We start from the raw sequence: 26,357 nt of genomic DNA, 5'->3' as shown, positions 1-26,357 counted from the left end.
TGGGCAAAAAATTTTATTGTAATATGTTGTGCAACAAACGAAGGAACTTCTTGTTCATTCAGCACCAATGAGACCAGGACAGCAGCAAACCAAGCTGGTTCCCTCTCTCGAACACATCGAACTTCAGCCCCCCAATGCACTATCACACTCGGAACTGGTTGCACAGTACACTGGCACAATTACCATTTATATTTGAATCGAAGTCATATTACGAGTATGTATCCAATAGAGCTTATACAGTTGCTGAATAGATGGGGTATCTTTTGTGTAATGGGTAGAAAATTACTGGGAATACAAGGCAAAATGTACCCTATTCCATTCAGTATCAACTTTTTGGTATTTATGTAGCATTAAAGAAATGCAAGGAGCCCAATAGGAAGATAATGTCTCCTCGCTATAAAAGTTTCCCTTGCTTCCAGGTTCATCAATTCACAAAACGTCTGTCACTTTATCTTATGCTCAAGGTTAGGTGCAGTTGGATACAGGGAAGTATGATAATTGGTTGATGTAAGTCAGAGTTATGTTTTCCTTTTAGATGATAAAAATAAACTTGTCACAGGAACTGGTCATGTTTAATCCTTTCTAGATGTGAGAGGTATTGTTTTTGTTAGCTTTGTATTTCCTGAACTGTATTGTTTGTTTTCAGTTCTACTTGTTTATAATTGCTTCTGCTTATGACAAGCACTTTCACAATGATTCATAAAAATATCATTGTATTTATCAAAGCACAATTTACGATTTGTTGGAGGTTCAGTTACTTGCCCCCGTAACTGAGAATGCTAACCCTTGTCTGTGCAGTGGTGTTTAACTCGGAGCTAAGCAGTTCAAATCCTGGTGGTGGAAAATTTTCACTGTCAGTAAAGTTCCTAATCGCCTTTGCACCATTGTCCTGGATTAAATTCCAGCATCTCCTCATTGTGTCACAAAATGAGGGCATTTGAAGTTGATAGTCATCCATCCATCAGCTTAGGACATTTAGCTCAGTGGGGCCCTTGGTGCTCTTCGAGAGGAGTGGGCTGTTGGCTGGCACCAGGTGCCACGCTCTCTCTTGCTTTCATCCAAAACAACACAAATCTAACACTACATTGTACAAGAACTAGTACATCCTGTCCACATGATTCAGACACACATTTAACACTTCATAACAGGTCAGAGGAAGGCTACAACAAACTGCCCCCACTGGGACGTTGCGAAGAGCGATGATGCAGCATTCCCATGTATGTTCCCCTGCACTCATTACCTGAGTAATAAGTGTCACTATGACGTTTTTGGTTCGACTGCAGCTCATGTCCTTAATGTTACGAGCATTTATTTTTAGGATTTGGCATGAAGTGTTGCTGACGACTCATTTAAAAGTAGAAAAAAGTGCAGGTAGCTTTGAGAACTTTAATTCCTTCCTCAGAGAGGAATGAGGCAGTAGGAACTAACAATTTTATAAGCGATGTACAGTTTACTATTGTGAAACCCCACTTTCACACTTTTCAAGAGGCTTCAAAAAAAATGTTGTAAAAGGCAGGAAAATGTAAAATGTGGGAAATAACGTTTTTCGCTGTGAAATTTATGTATAGGATACCACCTTGCTCCTTATATATGATATATGTACATAACAGGCATCAAAACACTTCTCAGGGACTTGTTTGTTGTCTATAGAAGGTTTATTATGTAATAAAAACTGCTGATGTAACTGTAACTGTAACTGATAACTGTCTGGGAAGTAGGAACGTTTGACTCAGTTTCATGTCATAATCGATCTTTTTGAAGGCTTGAAGCTGTCATTCATTATTTAAATAATGAAATACTGCACTAGTTGGCATGACAGAAAGAAAGATCCCTTATCATTTAGCTACAATATTGTAGGTCAGCAACTGGAAGCAGTTAATTCCATAAATTATCTGGGAGTACACATTAGGAGTGATTTAAAATGGAATGCTCATATAAAGTTGATCGTCGGTAAAGCAGATGCCAGACTGAGATTCGTTGGAAGAATCCTAAGGAAATGCAATCCGAAAACAAAGGAAGTAGGTTACAGTACACTTGTTTGCCCTCTGCTTGAATATTGCTCACCTGTGTGGGATCCGTAACAGATAGGGTTGATAGAAGAGATAGAGAAGATCCAACGGAGAGCAGCGCGCTTTGTTACAGGATCATTTAGTAATCGCGAAAGCGTTACGGAGATGATGGAGAAACTCCAGTGGAAGACTTTGCAGGGGAGACGCTCAGTAGCTCGGTACGGGCTTTTGTTGAAGTTTCGAGAACATACCTTCACCCATGAACCATGGACCTTGCCATTGGTGGGGAGGCTTGCGTGCCTCAGCGATACAGATAGCCATACCGTAGGTGCAGCCACAACGGAGGGGTATCTGTTGAGAGGCCAGACAAACGTGTGGTTCCTGAAGAGGGGCAGCAGCCTTTTCAGTAGTTGCAAGGGCAACAGTCTGGATGATTGACTGATCTGGCCTTGTAACAATAACCAAAACGGCCTTGCTGTGCTGGTACTGCGAACGGCTGAAAGCAAGGGGAAACTACAGCCGTAATTTTTCCCGAGGGCATGCAGCTTTACTGTATGATTACATGATGATGGCGTCCTCTTGGGTAAAATATTCCGGAGGTAAAATAGTCCCCCATTCGGATCTCCGGGCGGGGACTACTCAAGAGGATGTCGTTATCAGGAGAAAGAAAACTGGCGTTCTACGGATCGGAGCGTGGAATGTCAGATCCCTTAATCGGGCAGGTAGGTTAGAAAATTTAAAAAGGGAAATGGATAGGTTGAAGTTAGATATAGTGGGAATTAGTGAAGTTCGGTGGCAGGAGGAACAAGACTTCTGGTCAGGTGACTACAGGGTTATAAACACAAAATCAAATAGGGGTAATGCAGGAGTAGGTTTAATAATGAATAGGAAAGTAGGAATGCGGGTAAGCTACTACAAACAGCATAGTGAACGCATTATTGTGGCCAAGATAGATACGAAGCCCACGCCTACTACAGTAGTACAAGTTTATATGCCAACTAGCTCTGCAGATGACGAAGAAATTGAAGAAATGTATGATGAAATAAAAGAAATTATTCAGATTGTGAAGGGAGACGAAAATTTAATAGTCATGGGTGACTGGAATTCGAGTGTAGGAAATGGGAGAGAAGGAAACATAGTAGGTGAATATGGATTGGGGGACAGAAATGAAAGAGGAAGCCACCTGGTCGAATTTTGCACAGAGCACAACATAATCATAACTAGCACTTGGTTTAAGAATCATGAAAGAAGGTTGTATACATGGAAGAGCCCTGGAGATACTAAAAGGTATCAGGTAGATTATATAATGGTAAGACAGAGATTTAGGAACCAGGTTTTAAATTGTAAGACATTTCCAGGGGCAGATGTGGACTCTGACCACAATCTATTGGTTATGACCTGTAGATTAAAACTGAAGAAACTGCAAAAAGGTAGGACTTTAAGGAGATGGGACCTGGATAAACTAAAAGAACCAGAGGTTGTACAGAGATTCAGGGAGAGCATAAGGGAGCAATTGACAGGAATGGGGGAAATAAATACAGTAGAAGAAGAATGGGTAGCTTTGAGGGATGAAGTAGTGAAGGCAGCAGAGGATCAAGTAGGTAAAAAGACGAGGGCTAGTAGAAATCCTTGGGTAACAGAAGAAATATTGAATTTAATTGATGAAAGGAGAAAATATAAAAATGCAGTAAGTGAAACAGGCAAAAAGGAATACAAACGTCTCAAAAATGAGATCGACAGGAAGTGCAAAATGGCTAAGCAGGGATGGCTAGAGGACAAATGTAAGGATGTAGAGGTCTATCTCACTAGGGGTAAGATAGATACCGCCTACAAGAAAATTAAAGAGACCTTTGGAGATAAGAGAACGACTTGTATGAATATCAAGAGCTCAGATGGAAACCCAGTTCTAAGCAAAGAAGGGAAAGCAGAAAGGTGGAAGGAGTATATAGAGGGTCTATACAAGGGCGATGTACTTGAGGACAATATTATGGAAATGGAAGAGGATGTAGATGAAGATGAAATGGGAGATATGATACTGCGTGAAGAGTTTGACAGAGCACTGAAAGACCTGAGTCGAAACAAGGCCCCCGGAGTAGACAATATTCCATTGGAACTACTGACGGCCGTGGGAGAGCCAGTCCTGACAAAACTCTACCATCTGGTGAGCAAGATGTATGAAACAGGCGAAATACCCTCAGACTTCAAGAAGAATATAATAATTCCAATCCCAAAGAAAGCAGGTGTTGACAGATGTGAAAATTACCGAACTATCAGCTTAATAAGTCACAGCTGCAAAATACTAACACGAATTCTTTACAGACGAATGGAAAAACTAGTAGAAGCCAACCTCGGGGGAAGATCAGTTTGGATCCCGTAGAAACACTGGAACACGTGAGGCAATACTGACCTTACGACTTATCTTAGAAGAAAGATTAAGGAAAGGCAAACCTACGTTTCTAGCATTTGTAGACTTAGAGAAAGCTTTTGACAATGTTGACTGGAATACTCTCTTTCAAATTCTAAAGGTGGCAGGGGTAAAATACAGGGAGCGAAAGGCTATTTACAATTTGTACAGAAACCAGATGGCAGTTATAAGAGTCGAGGGACATGAAAGGGAAGCAGTGGTTGGGAAGGGAGTAAGACAGGGTTGTAGCCTCTCCCCGATGTTGTTCAATCTGTATATTGAGCAAGCAGTAAAGGAAACAAAAGAAAAATTCGGAGTAGGTATTAAAATTCATGGAGAAGAAATAAAAACTTTGAGGTTCGCCGATGACATTGTAATTCTGTCAGAGACAGCAAAGGACTTGGAAGAGCAGTTGAATGGAATGGACAGTGTCTTGAAAGGAGGATATAAGATGAACATCAACAAAAGCAAAACAAGGATAATGGAATGTAGTCTAATTAAGTCGGGTGATGCTGAGGGAATTAGATTAGGAAATGAAGCACTTAAAGTAGTAAAGGAGTTTTGCTATTTGGGGAGCAAAATAACTGATGATGGTCGAAGTAGAGAGGATATAAAATGTAGGCTGGCAATGGCAAGGAAAGCGTTTCTGAAGAAGAGAAATTTGTTAACATCCAGTATTGATTTAAGTGTCAGGAAGTCATTTCTGAAAGTATTCGTATGGAGTGTAGCCATGTATGGAAGTGAAACGTGGACGATAAATAGTTTGGACAAGAAGAGAATAGAAGCTTTCGAAATGTGGTGCTACAGAAGAATGCTGAAGATTAGATGGGTAGATCACATAACTAATGAGGAAGTATTGAATAGGATTGGGGAGAAGAGAAGTTTGTGGCACAACTTGACCAGAAGAAGGGATCGGTTGGTAGGACATGTTCTGAGGCATCAAGGGATCACCAATTTAGTATTGGAGGGCAGCGTGGAGGGTAAAAATCGTAGAGGGAGACCAAGAGATGAATACACTAAACAGATTCAGAAGGATGTAGGTTGCAGTAGGTACTGGGAGATGAAAAAGCTTGCACAGGATAGAGTAGCATGGAGAGCTGCATCAAACCAGTCTCAGGACTGAAGACCACAACAACAACAACAACAACAACAACACCTTCACCCAGGAGTAAAGCAGTATATTGCTCCTTCCTATCTCGCGAAGAGACCATGAGGATAAAATCAGAGAGATTAGAGCCCACACAGAGGCATACCGACAATCCTCCTTTGCATGAACTATACGAGACTGGAATAGAAGGGAGAACCGATAGAGGTACTCAAGGTACCCTCCGCCACACACTGTCAGGTGGCTTGCGGAGTATGGACATAGATGTAGTTACGTATTTTTTCATGCTTAGAATGACACGTTTCTAGAATTTTTCACATTGCTGAGAGCAAACACATAAATAAGTATTTTATGTGATGTTTGAATATGTGTTATTCTGCGTCTTTTGCACCGTAGTCATCTTCTTGAGTTTATCAGGTTCTGTGCCTCATCACCACGTAGTTTACTGTGTAACATCACAAAAAATACATACGTAAATACTGCACTTGAAAATGGGAATAAATTCTCAAAACATGTTTTGCTCAGCATGAATAAAATACGTAATCAGCACTGTGTTTAAACTAAAAACATCTGAGCGATGCAAAGTGAATGACAGTGTCGACTATTGCTCCAAGTGGCCATACACCGAAACATGCTAAATGTGGTTTGACAAACGTGTCACTATGATCTCTCCCTGTGGGTCCGTGGTTTAGAATAGGCCCGAGGTATTCCTGCCTGTCATAAGAGGCAACTAAATGGAGTCTCTCATGTTTCGGCCTTTATGTGATGGTCCCCTGCAGGGTTTGACCCTCATTTTTCAAAATTTTTCTGAAGAGCGAGCCAATTGGGGAAGGGCACCTTACACAGGGCGTCGTGTCCATCATGCACTGAAACCTATTGTGTCCTTCGTTGATGTGGATCTGCACTTCTGCTCATTCTCTAACAGTTGGTTGAGGTCAACCCCCTGGGTGCATATTTTTCCATCAGCTGTGCAGTATCGTTTTCTACGCTAACGATGATAATGGAATTGTTTGCTTGGTTGCACCTGATATCCAGCACGGTAGCCAGTCCGTTGTGGTGGGGCCACCATGTACCACGTTGGTTGTAGCCCCCTGACCATACAGAGATCACTCTGGTGATGCCTGCACTGTTAACTCCCTGTGTATGCCAAGGAGTGGATGCCTGTCACCCTGGGGCGTTGGGACTCCCGGGAATGTCCATCCTGCCAGGTGGACTTAGCTGCGACAGGATGGTGCCCGTGGGGAGGACCCCTGGTTGGAGAGGGTGGATGACACGCGTGAAGTGCAGTACATCATCTTTCACTGGTGGTCAAACACCGACAGTCTCTTAAGTGCTCACGGGCTCAATTCAACACACATAAGTACGACCCCAAATCGTTCCCCTCCCTGGCCACACCATGGGAGGAATGTCAGGCTAAGGATGGCAGTGGCTCTTATTTGCCCTGGTACCTTGTGTGTTCAAGTGCTGATGGATAATCTTTCATGACAATGAAGCCTCAGTTTTCTGTTGAGCCTTTAGAGGCATCCTCTGCCCAGTCACGGGCGTATCTCGCTTGTGATAACCTGGGGGATGTTTCTGTAAACATCACGCCCCATAAGAGCTTAAATATGGTTCAGGGCATCATATTTCACAGCGACCTTCTTTTGCGGTCTGACGGTGAGCTGTGCACCATTTAGAGCAACGAGGTGTCATTTCGTTCGGCGTGGCCACTGGGGTCCAAGAGATAATGGTGTCACTGGTGCTTTTGTCTTGGCCTTTGAGGGTGATACATTACCTGAGAAGGTCAAGGTGATGGTCTACCGCTGTGATGTAAAGCCCTATATCCCTCCCCCAATGCGGTGCTTTAAATACTGGAAGTTTGCCCATATGTCTTCCCACTGTACCTCCAGCATCACATGTCGAGATTGCAGACGTCCATCACATCCCATCACTCCATGTGCCCTGCCTGCCATCTGTGTCAACTGGGAGGAGCACCATTCGCCTTGCTTCCCTACTGCAGGATTCTCCAGAAAGAAAGAAAGAAAGAAAGAAAGGAAAATCATGGAGTACAACACCCTGAACCAACGAGCTACACTGAGGCTAAGAGGAAATTTGAACCCCTACATCCTGGACATATGACATCATCTTACGCCACCACTACAACAGTTCTAGCCCCATCAGCTCTGCCACCACAGTCACCTCTCAGAGCTGGAAGAGTACACCTGCCCCCTTGGTGGTGGGGGGCACTTCCCTGCCTGTTGCTCCTGCACCACCTGCCTCAGGAGCAACACTCCCCCCCCCCCCCCCCCCCAACTCCCTCTGAACCATTGGGGAAATCAGTCCCCACTTCTGCGCCGGAGGAGTGTAAGTCTTCTCCGGCTCCTCTAACTAGGAAAGAGTCCCTTGGGTCACTCCCTTCCCAGGTTTCTGCTGGTGGGAAAGATGACACCCGCCAGTGGCTGAAGAGCCCAAAAGCAGCTGGTCATAGTGCTTCACGCTCATCCTAAGTCCCAGAGACTGAATGAATTAAGTCCTCCCAGCCAGGGAAACCCAAGGAGCAGCAAGAGAAATCCAAAAAGGAGATCCTCAAGACCAAGGGAATTGTGGTGGCACCCACACCACTGCTACCTACAAGCTCTGCGTCTGAACATGGGGTGGAGATTCTGGCAGCCGCTGAGGACCTAGATCTCACCAGACCCTCAGACACAATTGATATAGACTGCTCAGGCAATCAGACGGTGGCATCAGGTGATCCTGAGGCGTAAAGTGCCTCATTGAATGTTCCATGCCTTCCCAGTCTCATGATGTCATCCACCAGTGGAATTGCAGCAGTTTTTTTCACCACCTGGCTGGGCTACGGCAACTGTTAAGCTTTACACCTGCTTTCTGCATTGCCCTCCAGGAAACCTGGTTCCCAGCAATGCAGACCCCTGCCCACCGCGGCTATAAGGGGTATTACAGGAACCATAGCGACTATAATAGTGTCACGTGGAGTTTGCGTTTATGTTCTAAACTCAGTGTGTAGTGAAACTGTGCCACTTCAAACCCCTCTTGAAGCTGTGGCTGTCAGAATAAGGACAACGCAGGAAATAACTGTCTGCAATGTATATCTTCCTCCAGATGGTGCAGTACCCCTGAATGTATTAGCTGCACTGATTGTTCAACTCCTTAAACCTTTCATACTTGTAGGAGATTTTAATGCCCATAATCCCTTGTGGGGTGGCACTGTGCTTACTGGCAGAGGCAGAGATGTCAAAACTATACTGTCTCAATTCGACCTCTGCTTCTTAAATACTGGGGCTGCCACACTTTTCAGTGTGGCTCATGGTAGTTACCCTGCCATTGATTTATCAATTTGCAGCCCAGGACTTCTCCCAGCCATCCACTGGAGAGCACATGATGACCTGTGCGGTAGTGACCACGTCCCCATCTTCCTGTTACTGGCCCGGTGTCAGGTCCACAGACGCCTGCCCCAATGGGCTTTAAACAAGACGGACTGGGAAACTTTCACCTCTGCTGTAACCATTGAATCTTTCCCACATGGCAACATCGATGTGATGGTTCAGCAGATGACTAAAACAATCATTTCTGCGGCAGAAAAGGGAATCCCTCGATCTTTAGGATGCTCCCAGTGAAAGGCAATCCCTTGATGGTCTCCGGAAGTCGCTGAAGCAATTAAGGAGCGTTGGCAAACTCTACAGTGGCATAAGCGGCATCCTTCTGTGGAGCACCTCATAGCCTTTAAATGGCTCTGTGCCCACGTTCACCAACTTATCAAACGACAGAAGCAGGAATGTTGGGAGAGATAGGTCTCGAACATTGTAAGCCATATGTGACCTTCCCAAGTCTGGGCAAGGATCAAACGTGTTTTTGAGTACCAGACCCCTACAGGTGTTCCCGGTGGCTGGAAGGGAAGTGCTCTTGTTCACTACATGCCACAGTGAATCCTACAGTGCCCCATTTTCAGAGAGAAAGCTCCTCAGTGCCCTTGCACATTGCCCTGACACTGTTCCTGGGCCAGATCGGATCCACAGTCAGATGATTAAACATCTCTCATCTGACTACAAGCGACATCTCCTCGTCATCTTCATCCGGATCTGGTGCAATGGCATCTTTCCATCGCATTGGTGGGAGAGCACCATCATTCCGGTGCTCAAACCTGGTACAAATCCGCTTGATGTGGATAGCTATCGGCCCATCAGCCTCACCAACATTTTTTTTAAGCTGCTGGAATGAACGTTGCGTCGGAGGTTGGGTTGGTTCCTGGAGTCATGTGGCCTACTGGCTCCATGTCAGGGTGGCTTCCGCCAGGGTCGCTCTACCACTGATAATCTTGTGTCCCTCGAGTCTGCCATTCAAACAGCCTTTTTCAGACACCAACACCTGGTTGCCGTCTTTTTTTTATCTACAAAAATCGTGTGGCATGACCTGGCGACATCATATCCTTGACAAATTATACTAGTGGGGTCTCCAAGGCCCACTCCCAATTTTTATCCAAAATTTTCTGTCGCTTCGTACTTTCCGTGTCCAAGTTGGTGCCTCCCTTAGTTCCCCCATATCCAATAGACAGGGGTCCTGCAGGGCTCTTTATTGAGTGTATATCTATTTTTAATGGCCATTAATGGTCTAGCAGCAGTTGTAGGGCCATCCGTCTCACTTCTGTGTGTGCAGACTTCTGCATTTCGTACTGCTCCACCAGAACTGGTGTTGCTGAGAAGCACCTACAGGGAGCATCCACAAGGTGCAGTCAGGGGCTCTAGCCCATGGTTTCCAGTTTTCAGCTGCAAAGTCATGTGTTGTGCACTTCTGTCGGCATCATAACACTCATCTGGAACCATAACTTTACGTTAATGACAATCCACTCACTGTTGTGGAGACATATCGATTCTTAGGACTGGTTTTTGATGCCTGATTGGCGTGGCTTCCTCACCTTCAGTAGCTTAAGCGGAAGTGCTGGCAGCACCTCAGTGCCCTCCGCTGCCTGAGCAACACCAACTGGGGTGCAGATCACTCTATGCTGCTGCAGCTCTACAGAGTCCTTGTTCAATCCCGCCTTGAATGTGGGGGTCTGGTTTATGGTTCGGCGGTGCCCTCAGTGTTGCGTTTACTTGACCCAGTGCACCACTGTGGCATTCGCCTAGTGATAGGAGCTTTTAGGACGAGTATCCTGGTGCCGGCTGGAGTCCCTTGATTGCAGATTAGGTGTGCATAACTACTGGAAAGTTGTGTTGCACACATTCATAGTTCTCCTGCGCATCCAAATTACTGTCTTCTTTTCCTGCCCACAGCAGTTCATCTCGCACATCGGCAGCCCAAGTCAGGGCTTCTAATTGCGGTTCATGTCCGATCCCTTCTTTCCGAACTGGAGTCCTTGTCTTTACCACCTATATTTGAGGTCATTCATGTACACCTCCAGGGTGTAAACCTAGATAGCAGCTTTGCTTGTTCCTTTCACATGGGCCTAAGGACTCAATTAACTCCCCAGCTCTCTGCTGCCACTTCCTCTCAATTCTTGACATATACCAAGGCCATGAAGTGGTGATGAGGCTCGATGCCTGATGAACACGTCAGCTTCTCGATGTCCATGGAGAACGTATTGAACAGCATTCCTTGCCCGATTCGTGCAGTGTTTTCACTGCCGAGCCGGTTATCTCGTGCTCTTGAGCACATCCTTACATGCCCTGGTAAGTCATTTCTTCTGTGTAGTGACTCCTTGAGCAACCTACAAGCTAATGACCAGTGATACCCTCATCATCCTTTGGTAGCAACCATCCAGAAGTCCATCTATGCCCTGGAACAGTCCAGTTGTTCAGTGGTGTTTGTCTGGATCCCAGGTCACATCGGAATTGCAGGCAACAAACTGGCCGACAGACTGGCCAAGCAGGATACACGGAAACCACTTATGGAGATGGGATTCTCTGCAACTGACCTGCGTTCAGTACTAGGCCGCAAGGTTTTGCGGCTTTGGGAGACGGATTGGCATAATCTCAGTACGCACAACAAGCTGCGTGCCATTGAGGAGACTACGAGTATGTGGAAGATCTCCACGCAGGGCTCTTGTAGGGACTCTGTGGTTCTCTGTTGGCTCCGCATTGGCCACGCTTGGTTGACACTCGGCTACCTCCTGTGCCATGATGACCCACCTCAGTGTCAGTGCGGTGCCCGGCTGACAGTGGCCCATATCTTGGGGAGCTGTCCTCCTTTTGCTGCCCTGCAACAGACTCTTCAGTTACCGGACTTGTTGCCATTAATTTTAGCTGACAATGCCTCATCGGCTAATTTAGTTTTACGTTTTCTATGTGACTGTGGGTTTTATCATTCTATATAAGTTTTAGCGCATATCCTTCATCCCTTTGTGTTCTCCACTCTAATGCTTTTAGGCTGGATGTTTTAATGTGTCGCAGAATGTCTGGTTTTTCCTTTTTATTTTTGTGGTCAGCCAGCCACAGTCATCTGCTCTCTGTTTTTATCCCTCCTACCTGTTTCTTGCTTCTCTCTGTGGTTTTCTCTTCCTGTTTTATCCATAGTGGTGTTGGTTGCCCTTCTGTCTTTCTGGTTCTTCCTTTCTCCTGTTATTGTGCTATATGTCTCTTTTCTTCTCTCCTTTGTGTAATTATTTCACCAGGAACAAGGGACTGATAACCTCGCAGTTTGGTCCCCTTCCCCCTCTTTTGAACCACCCAACCAATCTCAGTGATCACAACAATCACAAAACGGTGTTTGCACAGTAGAGAGTTGGGAGATGATTGTGACTGGTCATGATATCTTCATTTGAATGAACCTAGTTATTCCCATCAGTCACTGTGCCAAGTAGAGCTTGGCAGCTGTGGGAGGTATGGTACAAATTGTTCCAAATTTTACACGTTTACCAGTTCAAATCCGCTGAGTAGAGTGCCCTGGTGTCAAGAAACTTAACCACATAATATTTGTAAACACTATTCGACAGCCAACATCATGCTAGCATCATTTTTTTCTCCACAAACATTTTTTCATAATGTGTAAATTGTTGGAAAATTATAAATATGTTGATGCAAAATCAGGTGCAAATTAACATTGTGAGCATAGTAAATTTGACGGGACCGATTAAAAAAAAAATGTCGTAAATGGCGGAAAACGTGAATTCCGGGAATGTAAAAGTGGAATTATTCTATATTTTTAAAAGTGTGTGTGGGAAGTCATTGGTAAGTCACCTTCTGAATATAAATAATGGCAGCCCATCCAATCTCCTTGTAATTAAACACGTTTTTCAGGAGAATGTTATTGTTCTGCCTTAGTCAGATTTTAATAATGCCCTTAGTAGGCATTGTTCCTGTACTAGCATCATGATCGCTGTCTTTGATGACTTTCTCAAAACGATCGGGCCTGTTTCTTACCAGGAGATTAGGAGATTTAATATATTTGTGTTGCATGTTGGCTATGTGATTATTTCTTTGAGAAACTTATTTGACAATTGACTTGATATTGGTTTGCAAGATTGTTTATTTTTACTGCCACCAATGTGTGCATAACTTTACCTATGTTAGTCATCCCTACTACTGCAGTATACTCAAGTGAGCAGGGCAGCACAGTGGTTAGCACACTGGACTCACATTGAGGAGGACAAACGTTCAAAGCGGCATCAGCCGTCCTGATTTACGTTTTCCGTGATTTCCCTAAACCGCTTAAGGCAAATTCCAGGGTGCTATCTTCAAAACGGCATGGCCCCATCCTTCTCAATCCTTCTCTAATCCGAGCTTGTACTCCACCTCTGATGACTTCGCTGTCGACGGGATGCTAAACACTAATCTCCTCCTCCTCCTCCTCCTCCTCCTCCTCCACCTCCTCCAGCGTGCTCAGGGTACTTCTAAAGCCTCATTCAGACCGGAATGAATGAAAGTGAACACAAGTGAATGAGCAGTCATAGCAATTCACCAGTGTTCACTACCACTCACTTGTACTTGTGAACATGCGTTTACATTGGAGAGAAAAGATGAGAACTCGAGATAAGGAGCAAATTCCATCAGCCGTACTAATGCTGCAAATAATGATCTCAACAGCTCAAGTTACTACAATAATATAAAGTTTGATATTCAGAAATCCACTTAACTGTGATTTACAGCTCCAGCTTAAACTTTGCCCATATGTCAGTTGATGCTTTTCATTGCCTACTCATTGTAAAATTTGAAGAACACCAATTACTGACTACCATTTACCTCCCCACTTTCCAACCCCCTCCTGCATTCCAACTCCAAGTCCATTCCAACCACCCGTCCAATCCAACCCCCCCGTCCGCTCCAACCCCCCCATCCGCTCCAACCCCCCCGTCCGCTCCGGCCCCCCCGTCCGCTCCGGCCCCCCCGTCCGCTCCGGCCCCCCCGTCCGCTCCGGCCCCCCCGTCCGCTCCGGCCCCCCGTCCGCTCCGGCCCCCCGTCCGCTCCGGCCCCCCGTCCGCTCCAGCCCCTCCTCTGTTGTGACCCCTCCTCAACTCCAATCAATCCTGCTCTCCAACATCAAACCACTTCAAACGCTGCCCTCTCTAAAACCTGCCGTCCAACACCTCCAATCTCCAGTACCTGCCCCCTCTGATGCCCCCTCCACATGAAACCTCCCCCTCCACTCCCCGACCACAGTCCACCTCCAGCAGCTATTCTCCCCCCCCCCTCCCCCGTTGTACCGCCCGTCTCCTCCCTCCCCTCTTGTACCGCCCGTCTCCCCCCTTATACCACTAGCCTCCCCCTTGTACTGCCCATCCCCCTCTCCGCCCTCGTGCCACCCCTCACACCCCTCCGCCCTCGTGCCACCCCTCACATCCCTCCGGCCTCCCGCCGCCCTTCTCACCCCTCCAGCCTCGCGCCGCCCCTCTCACCCCTCCGGCCTCGCGCCGCCCCTCTCACCCCTCCGGACTCGCGCCGCCCCTCTCACCCCTCCGGCCTCGCGCCGCCCCTCTCACCCCTCCGGCCTCGCGCCACCCCTCTCACCCCTCCGGCCTCGCGCCGCCCCTCTCACCCCTCACCCCTCCAGCCTCGCGCCGCCCCTCTCACCCCTCCGGCCTCGCGCCGCCCCTCTCACCCCTCCGGCCTCGGGCCGCCCCTCTCACCCCTCCGGCCTCGGGCCGCCCCTCTCAACCCTCCGGCCTCGGGCCGCCCGTCCTGCCTCCGCTCTTGTACTGCCCCTCCCACCTTTTACACCTCCCCCCTTTACCGCCCCTCTCCCCCCTTTACCGCCCCCTCCCATCAGCTCCACTCACTCCTCCTCTTACATCCTCTTCACACTCCTGCATCTCATCCAACTTCTGCCCCATCTCATTCCGCAACCCAAGCTCCTCTCTCAGCTCTCCTCCACCTCAACAATCCCATCCAAATACCTCTGACTTAAGTATGTGTATGTATGTGCTCTGAAGAAAAGTTTGAAATCTTGGGTACGATGTACAATTTTTATGTGCGTATCCACTGCTCAACATTCCTTGTGTATGGTGAGGAGTTGTCCTGTCATATCTTAAATGTGTTTTCTTTATGCAACTATATAATTGTGGGTATGAAAGACTTATCTGTATATTGCTTTCTGGCAATTTCATCTACACCCTGGCCCTTATCCTGTTAATCAAATCATACCATTGATGATTCTTAATCTTACACATGCACTGTTATCACTGCCAGCAGCCATTGTATCTGTTACACAGATGAAACCAGATCTTGTCTCTTTTTTTTATTTAAGTCATTCATTGATTTCAGTGTAGGTATCACTCAATGGATCTTAATGTGTTTGCCATTAGTGTGATTGTATTATATAGAGATGTTAGTAGTATCCTTTTCGCCCTTGTGTTATCAGGAAAGAGACAAGCAAAAATTGGCAAGTCTCAGTCTCAAGATGAGAGCAGCGATGAACACCACGGCAGCTTCCCCTCAAGCAGTGGCCACAGTCACCAGTCTATCAGGTATGTTGAAAACACTATGGTGTATTGCATCTTAGGTAGTTTGAAGGAATCAGTGACCATTTTATTAAAATAAACTGCATGTAATATGGTGTACTCCCAATTATTCCTGCTAAGTGGAGGAGAAGATGCATGAATAATAATAAAAAAAGAAAAGGCTAATCGAGATACTTTCAAACATGTATTCTTTGTTAGAAAGTTTATCAAAGTTCTGTGCATAGGTGGTGTAGGCTTGTTTACTTCTTAAAATAGTCTGCGTTGTAGGTCTGTTTCTGAGAGCAGCCGAATTTTTTTTGTACGCCATTTCAAATTTTTCGTGCAGAGATCATGTGACTGTATTGAAACACCCTTGGGTCCATATAATCTAGAAGAGTATCAACACATTGTAGTGTAGTACAGTATCTGACAAGGTCATTGTTTTCATCCCATCTTTCACATTCACAGTGCTCTTCTTTGTTTTACTGTGAAGCAGCTGTCACAATTTCGGCATCACTCATGTTCTGAAACTGGTTTCACATACGGCAATCTTCAGCCACTGATTCAAGTTTTCTTCATTGGCATCTTCATGACATTCAGTCCCATTGTCAGATTCATTATTTGTGCAGTTGTTATTTCTTCATCACTGAAACCTTGAAGATCAGTTTCTTCCATATCTGGAAATGTTGTCCTCCATGATTGAACTAGTGTACATGGCTTGACTTCCTACTAGATATCAGAAACCCTGTGTATTGCACTTAGAACTGTCAATTTCTTCCAGAATGACAACAAATCATCATCATCGTCAACATCGACCTGCACTCTCAGTAGACTAGTCCAGTAGTGCATTCTGTCAGTGCAATTATGCCTTGGTCCATTGTATGTATAATGGGAGTCACCTTTGGATGTAAAAACTTAGTTACGTTGAGACATCATCAGATATGAGAATTCTCTCATCAAGCTGTGAAGGGGAGTTGTCAAGTAATAGAACAGCTTTTTGTGGCAATTGTTTTTATTCTAAAAAATCACCAAACTTGTGGTACAAACTGAATGTGTGGAACCAGTTTTTGAAAATTTCACTATCCACCCATGCTCCTTTTTAGTGTAATAATGCTCAGTTATGATATCCTTGATTGCTCAGGGTTTTTTGAAATTCCAATCACTTGTAGTTTCACTTTGTGATTTCCAGAGCATTAGCAGTGCACAAAATTGTAATGCACCCTTTTGACGACTTACATCCAGGAGCACAAAAGCACAAACTTTGCTCTTAAAAGCAGGGGTTCTGCTCAGTAGACATTTCCAGTACAGACCCCTTTCGTATGCATTATAAATTTTGTCTCATGTGAAATCCTGTACTTCCACAAATTTCTGAAATTCTTCCCAGAAGGAATCAGCTACTCTCCTTGCACAATAAGTTCACGGATCCCAAGACATTGTTTAAATATGGTTAGCCACCCAGATGAGGCATTAAATCCTCTCTGCAACCTTAGAGTGTCAAGACAAAATTTGGCTTTTTCATCACACAGTACTTATGAAACAATTATACCTTCTGCTCTTTTTTGGCTAAACCATTACAAAATAGCAGCATCTGGTTCTCAGATGTAGATCTCTTCATGCTTTTTCCATACAGGTGGCCCTGAACTAGAATCACCTTCCCTGACAAAATCCTGCATTTTCTGCCTATTCTTTTTAATGCATGTCAATCATAATCAGCACTTAGTTTTGTGGAAGTTTCCCCCTTCTCAGATCTTTCATTTAATTCTAATTTTTGTTTTAATATCAACAATGTTTCTTTCGTTTCTCCGTCATCATTTTTACAAATTTCTTTTAACTTACTTCATTGACACTTACATGCTGATTAACATCATAAAACTGAGTTGGTTTTTGATTTACACAAAATAGGCTGGCCAATAACAATGGAATTGGTACTCTATTATCATGTGGCAGTTGTTTAAACAATGGAAATGGTGTTTATTGTCACACTATGGATTTTATATTGCTGTTTACTAGAGAAAAATATTGCAAACTGAATAATCCGCATACTAATAATTGGGAGCACACAGTGTTAGCAACATATATTTAGATTATCGGATATCTTGCAGTAAATTGTGCCAGCAACAAAGCTAATGAATCATTAATTTTAATTGATTTAACAATATATCCTCATTAAACATTGTAATAATTAATGCTGATACTTGCCTATGCCTGTGCTACAGTTAACTTTTATTTTAATATGATATAAAATGGAGTGGTGTTAATCCATTTTCTGAAACAATAAGATTTGAGGTGAATTTTTAGTGCAGTAATGATGGGGTATGTAGAAGCAGTCTCATCTTCTGAAATGGAGATTAAGTGTAATTTTCGTATTACACATTTTGATACTGCAGCACTACAATAAACTTTGCTAATATACTACCAGTGCTAACAGTAATTCATGATTCATCATTATCTTCTAAAATCTGTGCCTTGTTGTTACATCCACTCTCCTCCAATCTGTGCTACCCTCTTCATTTCTTGATCACTGTGTTGCTTAGTTATCTCGAAATTGGTTTCCCAGAATTAATCCTTCAAAAACTTATGTTTTAAACTTGTGTGTGAATCAATGGTTGCCAAATTACAACCTATGTGCTGCATGCAGCCTGAATCAAGTACTTGTGTGGCTTGTGGTTCAAATCCATATTTTTTATTAATATTTTTGTATTACAAAATTTGAGCAATTATAGACTGCTTAGAACCTAACCAGAAGTTCTTCATGGTTTGACTGATGGCCCGCCTCTGTTTATTTTGTGTCTTTTTGTTGTTGGATAGGATATTTTGTTGTTAATCAGCAGCCTGAAACTTTCTGTCCTGTATGATGTCTGTATGAAGTCTTGCTCTTCAATCCATCCCAAGGTACTTTTTCTAATTTGGAAATGAAATTAAATATTTTCATCGTTAGCCTATTGTTATCATTCTGTAAACATGACCATAAAACTTCAGTCCCCTCTGTCTTATTTTGTCTGTGACTGTTTCTAGGTTTCTGCTATGTTCATTTCTTCTCTTTGTCTAGTTGTTATCTCTCTTCTTTTGTAGCCCTAAAATTTTTCTTGTTATTTTCCTTCCTTTTCCAGTTATGCTTGTTCATTTCTTTTATTCAGTGTTAGGTATTCAGATCCGTAAAGTGCTTCCCGTTTAATTACTATTGCGTAAGGTTTAATTTTTGCATGGTATGGTGCTGATCTTTTATTATACCAGTTTTGGGTGACTGTGTTAATTCCATTTGATTGGATCCATTCTCCCAAATACTTAAACCTATCAGCACTTTTGATGTTTCCATGTTGTGTTTGTATGTATTTTTTTCTGTTACATTTATGTTCAATATATTCTGTTTTCTCATACGATATTTGTAAATCTAGTTTTAGCTACAGTTTTGTGAAGTGTTTCTATCATTATCTTTGCAATTGTTTTGTCCTTAGAAATTACTGCAATGTCATCTGCAAAAGTGAGACATTTAACCTCAGTTCCTCCTCTTCATTGTTCGAGATGATTCCTTCAATATTTTCCCTTGTACTTCTTTATGCCACTATCTCATGACCTTGTCCAAGATTGGACTGAAGAGAATTAGTGAGAGCCCATTACCCTGTGCAACACCTGTGTTAATTCAGAAGGGTTTAGAACTTCTCTTAAGAATTTAAACTTTAGTAGTTGTGTCTGTTAGTGTCTGTTCAACTAACTGTCTAGTGGTTTTGTCGATACCTGTCTGTCTCTCCATCCACAGAATTGTAGGCTTTTTTTAAATCAATGAATGTATTAACTGTGTGAATGTTCTGCATTCTTCTGATCCTGAGGGTTGTTTTCAAGTTAAAAATTTGCTCTCCACATGATCTATATTTTCTGAATCTCACATGGTACTCTCCAGTTGTGTGTTAGGCTTGGTCTTCTGTCTTATTCAGTAGAACTTTAGGTATAATTCTGTAGGTGACTGGACATAGAGATATGCCTCAGTAATTGTTGGTGTCTGTCCTGTCTCCCTTCTTATGTAGCTGATTGATTATGGCTTGTTTACAGTCACTCCGTGTTATTCCATGCTCCCAGCAATCCTTAATAACCTCATAAATGGTTTCTTCTGCCCACTTCCCTTCCCTTTCCACATCTCAGCCAACTTCCCTTCTTCACCTTGCACTCTGTTGTTTTTCAGCTGCCCAATGCATTGTTCAATTTTACGCAGTGACTGAGGAGGATTTTGCTATTGAAGCTCTCTGAAAATTAGTCATTGTATTGGTTCCTTGCAGCTAAGAAGGTTTTTGATGTATTTTGCTAGCAACTCACAGTTGCCTTTGATGTTGTTGCTAATCAGTTTGTCTGTTGAATCTTTGAAATGCAGGCTCACCTGCTTTTTCTGTTAAATCTTCTTTGAAAACTTTGTAGAAGTCCATATTTGAAACTCGTATTTATTCCCCCACCCCCATTGTTTTTGTCGTATTTCCATTTTTCTGTGCAAATAATTTTTGATGTCTATTCCCTGATCTCAGTGGATGTGTTCCAATCTGTTTCCTTTCTGCAGGAGTTCCATTTTTTCCAAGCTGTTAGTCTATTCTCTGTCACTTTGTCACATACCTTATTCCACCAACTATGTTGCCTCCTCCTTTGTGGTTGTTCTAGTTCTTTCACCATTTCTATCATTGCTTCTCTGACCTCATCCCACTTTATCTTTGTATGAAGCTTCTTAATGAATTCATTCCTGTTGTCTGGTTTGGTTGTTGCCACATGATCCAGTGGATATGAGCCTGAATGTATATTTATTAGGAGAATACTGGTTCTCCTTGATAATTTTCTGAGGAAGGTTTACTTTTTTTAAATCAGACTGTTTGAAAAAGTTAATGAGCTTCTCTCCATTCTTATTGGTTCATTTATGTGCAGGAAAGCTTCATACTATCACCTTGTATTTATCTTCTCTACCAATCTATGCATTGACGTCTTTTATGAGCAGTTTTAAATGATGCTTTGGTATTTTTGATGCCGTATACATAATAATAATATGCTTCTAGCAGCTAACAGTCCGAAAAGTCAGCCCCCGGTCTAGTGGTTGCGTCTTTGACCAGTAATCGGAACCTCTTGCATCTTAGATTCGGACCTAGTCAGTACTTCAGTGTTGAATAAAAATCATTAGCAATGTTGGCCATAGGTGCCCAGTACATCCTTGTCAAAGAGGGTGGAGTGGACTGACCTTCAGGGCAATCCCTTCCCCTAGGGATGGAAAGGTAAGATTTTATGAGTCAGATTGTGGAATGTTGGAATGTCAGCAATTTGAAAGTGGTAGGGAGGCTAGAAAATCTAAAAAAAGAAATGAAAAGATTCTGTCTAGATATAGAGTGGGGAGGAGAAGTGGGAGGTCAGTGAATTGAAGTGGAAAGATGACAAGTATTTTTGATCAGATGAATATGAGGTAGTATCAACAGCAGTAGAAATTTATTCATTGTGATTAGGAAAGTAGGGTAGAGAGTGAGTTACTATAAACAGTTCAGTGTTAGGGTTATTCTCATGAGAATTTACAGAAATCCAGCACTAACAACAATAATTCAGGTAAGCATGCCGATGTTACCGTCAGAAGGTGAAGAGCTAGAGAAAGCATACTCCATATGTGAGGATATCGAACAATTGATTCAGTATGTAAAAAGAAATGATACTCTAATAATCAGTTAGGATTGGAACACTGTTATAGGGAAAGGAGGAGAATGAAGTGTTAGAGGAGAATATGGGATTGTTGGCAGGCATGTCATAGGGGAAAGGCTAAATGAGTTCTGCAGTAAATTTCAGCTGGTAATAGTGAATACACAGCTTAAAATAACAAGAGGAACAGGTATACTTGGGAAAGATCTGGCAGTATAGGGAGACTCCAGCTGGATTGTTCATGGTCATACAGAGATTCCAAACTTAGATATTGGATTGTAAGCCCTGCCCAGCAAAAGATATAGACTCAGATCACAATTTAGTGATGATGAAGAGCAGACTGAAGTTTGAGAGACTCATCTGAACAATGAGTGTGCTAAGAAGTGGGATACGAAGTACTGATGAGTGCGTTGGTAAAGTACCAGAACTTCAAGCGCTGATAGAAAGCACCGAAGCTGAAATCGTTATAGGTACAGAAAGCTGGCTTAAGCCAGAGATAAATTCTGCCGAAATTTTTACAAAGGTACAGACGGTGTTTCGAAAGGATAGATTGCATGCAACCGGTGGTGGAGTGTTCGTCGCTGTTAGGAGTAGTTTATCCTATAGTGAAGTAGAAGTGGATAGTTCCTGTGAATTATTATGGGTGGAGGTTACACTCAACAACCGAGCTAGGTTAATAATTGGCTCCTTTTACCGACCTCCCGACTCAGCAGCATTAGTGGCAGAACAACTGAGAGAAAATTTGGAATACATTTCACATAAATTTTCTCAGCATGTTATAGTCTTAGGTGGAGATTTCAATTTACCAGATATAGACTGGGACACTCAGATGTTTAGGACGGGTGGTAGGGACAGAGCATCGAGTGACATTATACTGTGTGCACTATCCGAAAATTACCTCGAGCAATTAAACAGAGAACCGACTCGTGGAGATAACATCTTGGACCTACTGATAACAAACAGACCCGAACTTTTCGACTCTTTAAATGCAGAACAGGGAATCAGTGATCATAAGGCCGTTGCAGCATCCCTGAATATGGAAGTTAATAGGAATATAAAAAAGGGAGGAAGGTTTATCTGTTTAGCAAGAGTAATAGAAGGCAGATTTCAGACTACCTAACAGATCAAAACAAAAATTTCTGTTCCGACACCGACAATGTTGAGTGTTTATGGAAAAAGTTCAAGGCAATCGTAAAATGCGTTTTAGACAGGTACGTGCCGAGTAAAACTGTGAGGGACGGGAAAAACCCACCGTGGTACAACAACAAAGTTAGGAAACTACTGCGAAAGCAAAGAGAGCTTCACTCCAAGTTTAAACGCAGCCAAAACCTCTCAGACAAACAGAAGCTAAACGATGTCAAAGTTAGCGCAAGGAGGGCTATGCGTGAAGTGTTCAGTGAATTCGAAAGTAAAATTCTATGTACCGACTTGACAGAAACTCCTAGGAAGTTCTGGTCTTACGTTAAATCAGTAAGTGGCTCGAAACAGCATATCCAGACACTCCGGGATGATGATGGCATTGAAACAGAGGATGACATGCGTAAAGCTGAAATACTAAACACTTTTTTCCAAAGCTGTTTCACAGAGGAAGACCGCACTGCAGTTCCTTCTCTAAATCCTCGCACAAACGAAAAAATGGCTGACATCGAAATAAGTGTCCAAGGAATAGAAAAGCAACTGGAATCACTCAACAGAGGAAAGTCCACTGGACCTGACGGGATACCAATTCGATTCTACACAGAGTACGCGAAAGAACTTGCCCCCCTTCTAACAGCCGTGTACCGCAAGTCTCTAGAGGAACGGAGGGTTCCAAATGATTGGAAAAGAGCACAGGTAGTCCCAGTCTTCAAGAAGGGTCGTCGAGCAGATGCGCAAAATATAGACCTATATCTCTGAAGTCGATCTGTTGTAGAATTTTAGAACATGTTTTTTGCTCGAGTATCATGTCGTTTTTGGAAACCCAGAATCTACTATGTAGGAATCAACATGGATTCCGGAAACAGCGATCTTGTGAGACCCAACTCGCTTTATTTGTTCATGAGACCCAAAAAATATTAGATACAGGCTCCCAGGTAGATGCTATTTTTCTTGACTTCCGGAAGGCGTTCGATACAGTTCCGCACTGTCGCCTGATAAACAAAGTAAGAGCCTACGGAATATCAGACCAGCTGTGTGGCTGGATTGAAGAGTTTTTAGCAAACAGAACACAGCATGTTGTTATCAATGCAGAGACGTCTACAGACGTTAAAGTAACCTCTGGCGTGCCACAGGGGAGTGTTATGGGACCATTGCTTTTCACAATATATATAAATGACCTAGTAGATAGTGTCGGAAGTCCCATGCGGCTTTTCGCGGATGATGCTGTAGTATACAGAGAAGTTGCAGCATTAGAAAATTGTAGCGAAATGCAGGAAGATCTGCAGCGGATAGGCACTTGGTGCAGGGAGTGGCAACTGTCCCTTAACATAGACAAATGTAATGTATTGCGAATACATAGAAAGGATCCTTTATTGTATGATTATATGATAGCGGAACAAACACTGGTAGCAGTTACTTCTGTAAAATATCTGGGAGTATGCGTGCGGAACGATTTGAAGTGGAATGATCATATAAAATTAATTGTTGGTAAGGCGGGTACCAGGTTGAGATTCATTGGGAGAGTGCTTAGAAAATGTAGTCCATCAACAAAGGAGGTAGCTTACAAAACACTCGTTCGACCTATACTTGAGTATTGCTCATCAGTGTGGGATCTGTACCAGATCGGTTTGACGGAGGAGATAGAGAAGATCCAAAGAAGAGCGGCGCGTTTCGTCACAGGGTTATTTGGTAACCGTGATAGCGTTACAGAGATGTTTAATAAACTCAAGTGGCAGACTCTGCAAGAGAGGCGCTCTGCATAGCGGTGTAGCTTGCTCGCCAGGTTTCGAGAGGGTGCGTTTCCGGATGAGATATTGAATATATAGCTTCCCCCTACTTATACCTCCCGAGGAGATCACGAATGTAAAATTAGAGAGATTAGAGCGCGCACGGAGGCTTTCAGACAGTCGTTCTTCCCGCGAACCATACGCGACTGGAACAGGAAAGGGAGGTAATGACAGTGGCACGTAAAGTGCCCTCCGCCACACACCGTTGGGTGGCTTGCGGAGTATAAATGTAGGTGTAGATGTAGGTAAATTTGAAGTTCACTGAGGCTGTAGGTACTGCAGTAATAAACACAATCGTAGGTAGTTCAGTTTAAGGGGAACGGACATCTCTAAGAAGGGCAACCACACAAGTTGGACAGACAAATGTAAGTACAAGGAAGGTAACGGTGAAGAAACCTGGAGTAACAGAAGAAATACTCCAATTGATCGATTAAAGAAAGAAATACAAAAATGTTGAGGGTAACTTGGGAATTCAGAAATACTTAGGAATGAAATAAATAGAAAGTGCAGGAAAGCCAAGTCAAAATGGCAGCAGGAAGAATGTGAAGAAATGAGAAAAGAAATGCTAGTCAGAAGTACTGATTCAGCATTTAGAAAAGTCAGGACAGCCTTCTATGAAAGTAAAAGTGAGGGTGTCAGCAGTAAGAGTGCAATGGGAATTCCACTGTTAAGCATGGAAGAGAGGGCGGACAGATGGAAGGAGTACATTGAAGGCCTGTATGAGGGGAAGACTTGTCTGATGGCACTATTTAGAAAGAAATGGGAGTCGACACGGAAGACCTAGCGGATGCAATACAGAGTTAGAGTTTACCAGAGCTTTAGAACAATTACCATCAAATAAGGCAAAAGGGATACATAATATTCCTTTATAATTTCTAAACCCATTGGGGAAAGTGGCTATTCAAGTTGGTGTGTAGAATCTGTGAGCTTGGAGACATACCATGAAACGTTCATAAAAATATCATTCACAAAAACCCGAGGACAGCAAGGATAGGTAAGTGTGAGAACTATTGCACAGTCAGGTTAATGACTCGTGCATCCAAGTTGTTGACAAAAATGATATACATAAGAATGGAAAAGGAAATTGAGGATGTATTAGATGATGATCGGTTTGGCTTTTTGTGAGGTAAGGGCATGAAAGAGACTCTGATGGAAGTTGTGACTGATAACAAAAACAAAACTGAACAAAAATCAAGACAAATTCATAGGATTTGTTGGCCTGGAAAAAGGATTTGACACTGTAAAATGGTGCAAGATTTTTGAAATTTTCAGGGAACTAAAATTAAGCTTCAGGAAAAGACAGATAATACACAATCTGTAGAAGAACCAAGTAGGAACAATAAGAATAGAAGACCAAGAACAAAGAGCTTGGATTAAAAAGGGTGTGAGCCAGGGATGTAATCTTTTGCCCCTTTTATTCACTCTAGATATCAAAGGAGCAATGACAGAAACAAAAGGTTATTGTGTGGGACTGCAATTCAGAATGAAAGAATTTCAGTAAGATTCACAGATGACATTACTGACCTCAGTGAAAACTAAGAATTACAGGACATGTTAAATGGAATGAACAGTGTAATGAGTACAGTGTATAGACTGAGGATAAACCAAAGAAAGACAAATGTAATGAACAGTAGCAGAAATTAGATAAGTGACCAACTTAACCTTAATACTGGGGACCACAAATTATAGAAAGTTAAGGAATTCTGCTGCCTTGAAGGCAAAATAAAACATGATGGGAGGCAAGGACAAAAAGAGCAGATGAACACAAGCAAAGAGACATTTCTGGCCAAGAGAAATCCGATAGTATTGCACATTGACCTTAATCTGAGGAAGGACTTTATGAGATTGAACATGTGGAGTATAGCATTGTATGGTAGTGACTCGTGGACTATGGCAAAACTGGAATAGAAAAAAATTGAAGCTTTTGAGATGTGATTGAATGTTGAAAATTAGGTAGACTGATAAGATAAGGTATGAGAAGGTGCTCCGCGGAATAGGCAAAGAAAGTAACATATGGAAAACATTGACAAGATGAAGGGACAAGCTGAAAGGACATGTGCTAAAACGTCAAAGAATAATTTCCATGGTACTAGAGGGAGCAGTAAAGGGCAAAAACAGGGGGGGGGGGGGGGGGGGGGGCAGTAGGGCAGCAGAAGGCACAGATTGGAATTCATGGCAGTTTGCATCGAACCAGTCAGAAGACTGATGACAAACTCCCACAAACTCCCTCTCACCACCCCAAACAATGGTGCGAGCAGCTTTCCTGTTGCAGCCTTGCTATATATACTCTATTGCACCCACGTACATTGATTACATATTAATATACGTATGTAATCAATTAGTAATGTTATTAATGTATATGGAACCATAGGTGCCACTCCAGAATGTCATTATTGGTTCT

At 43.2% G+C, this 26,357-nt stretch overlaps 1 protein-coding gene across 1 annotated transcript in view; it reads left to right on the top strand.

Annotated features, from left to right (window-relative positions):
* The window catches only part of LOC126412095 (dmX-like protein 2), a 370,418-nt gene that overhangs the window by 44,386 nt on the left and 299,675 nt on the right, over positions 1-26,357 (top strand). Inside the window, exon 10 of the mRNA XM_050081514.1 lies at positions 15,305-15,410. Within this exon, the coding sequence (XP_049937471.1) occupies positions 15,305-15,410 (106 nt within the window). The remainder of the gene's footprint in view (positions 1-15,304; positions 15,411-26,357) is intronic.

The sequence above is a fragment of the Schistocerca serialis genome, chromosome 7, assembly GCF_023864345.2.
Source record: "Schistocerca serialis cubense isolate TAMUIC-IGC-003099 chromosome 7, iqSchSeri2.2, whole genome shotgun sequence".
Taxonomy (NCBI): domain Eukaryota; kingdom Metazoa; phylum Arthropoda; class Insecta; order Orthoptera; family Acrididae; genus Schistocerca; species Schistocerca serialis.
This window is presented reverse-complemented; position numbering and strand designations above follow the sequence as displayed.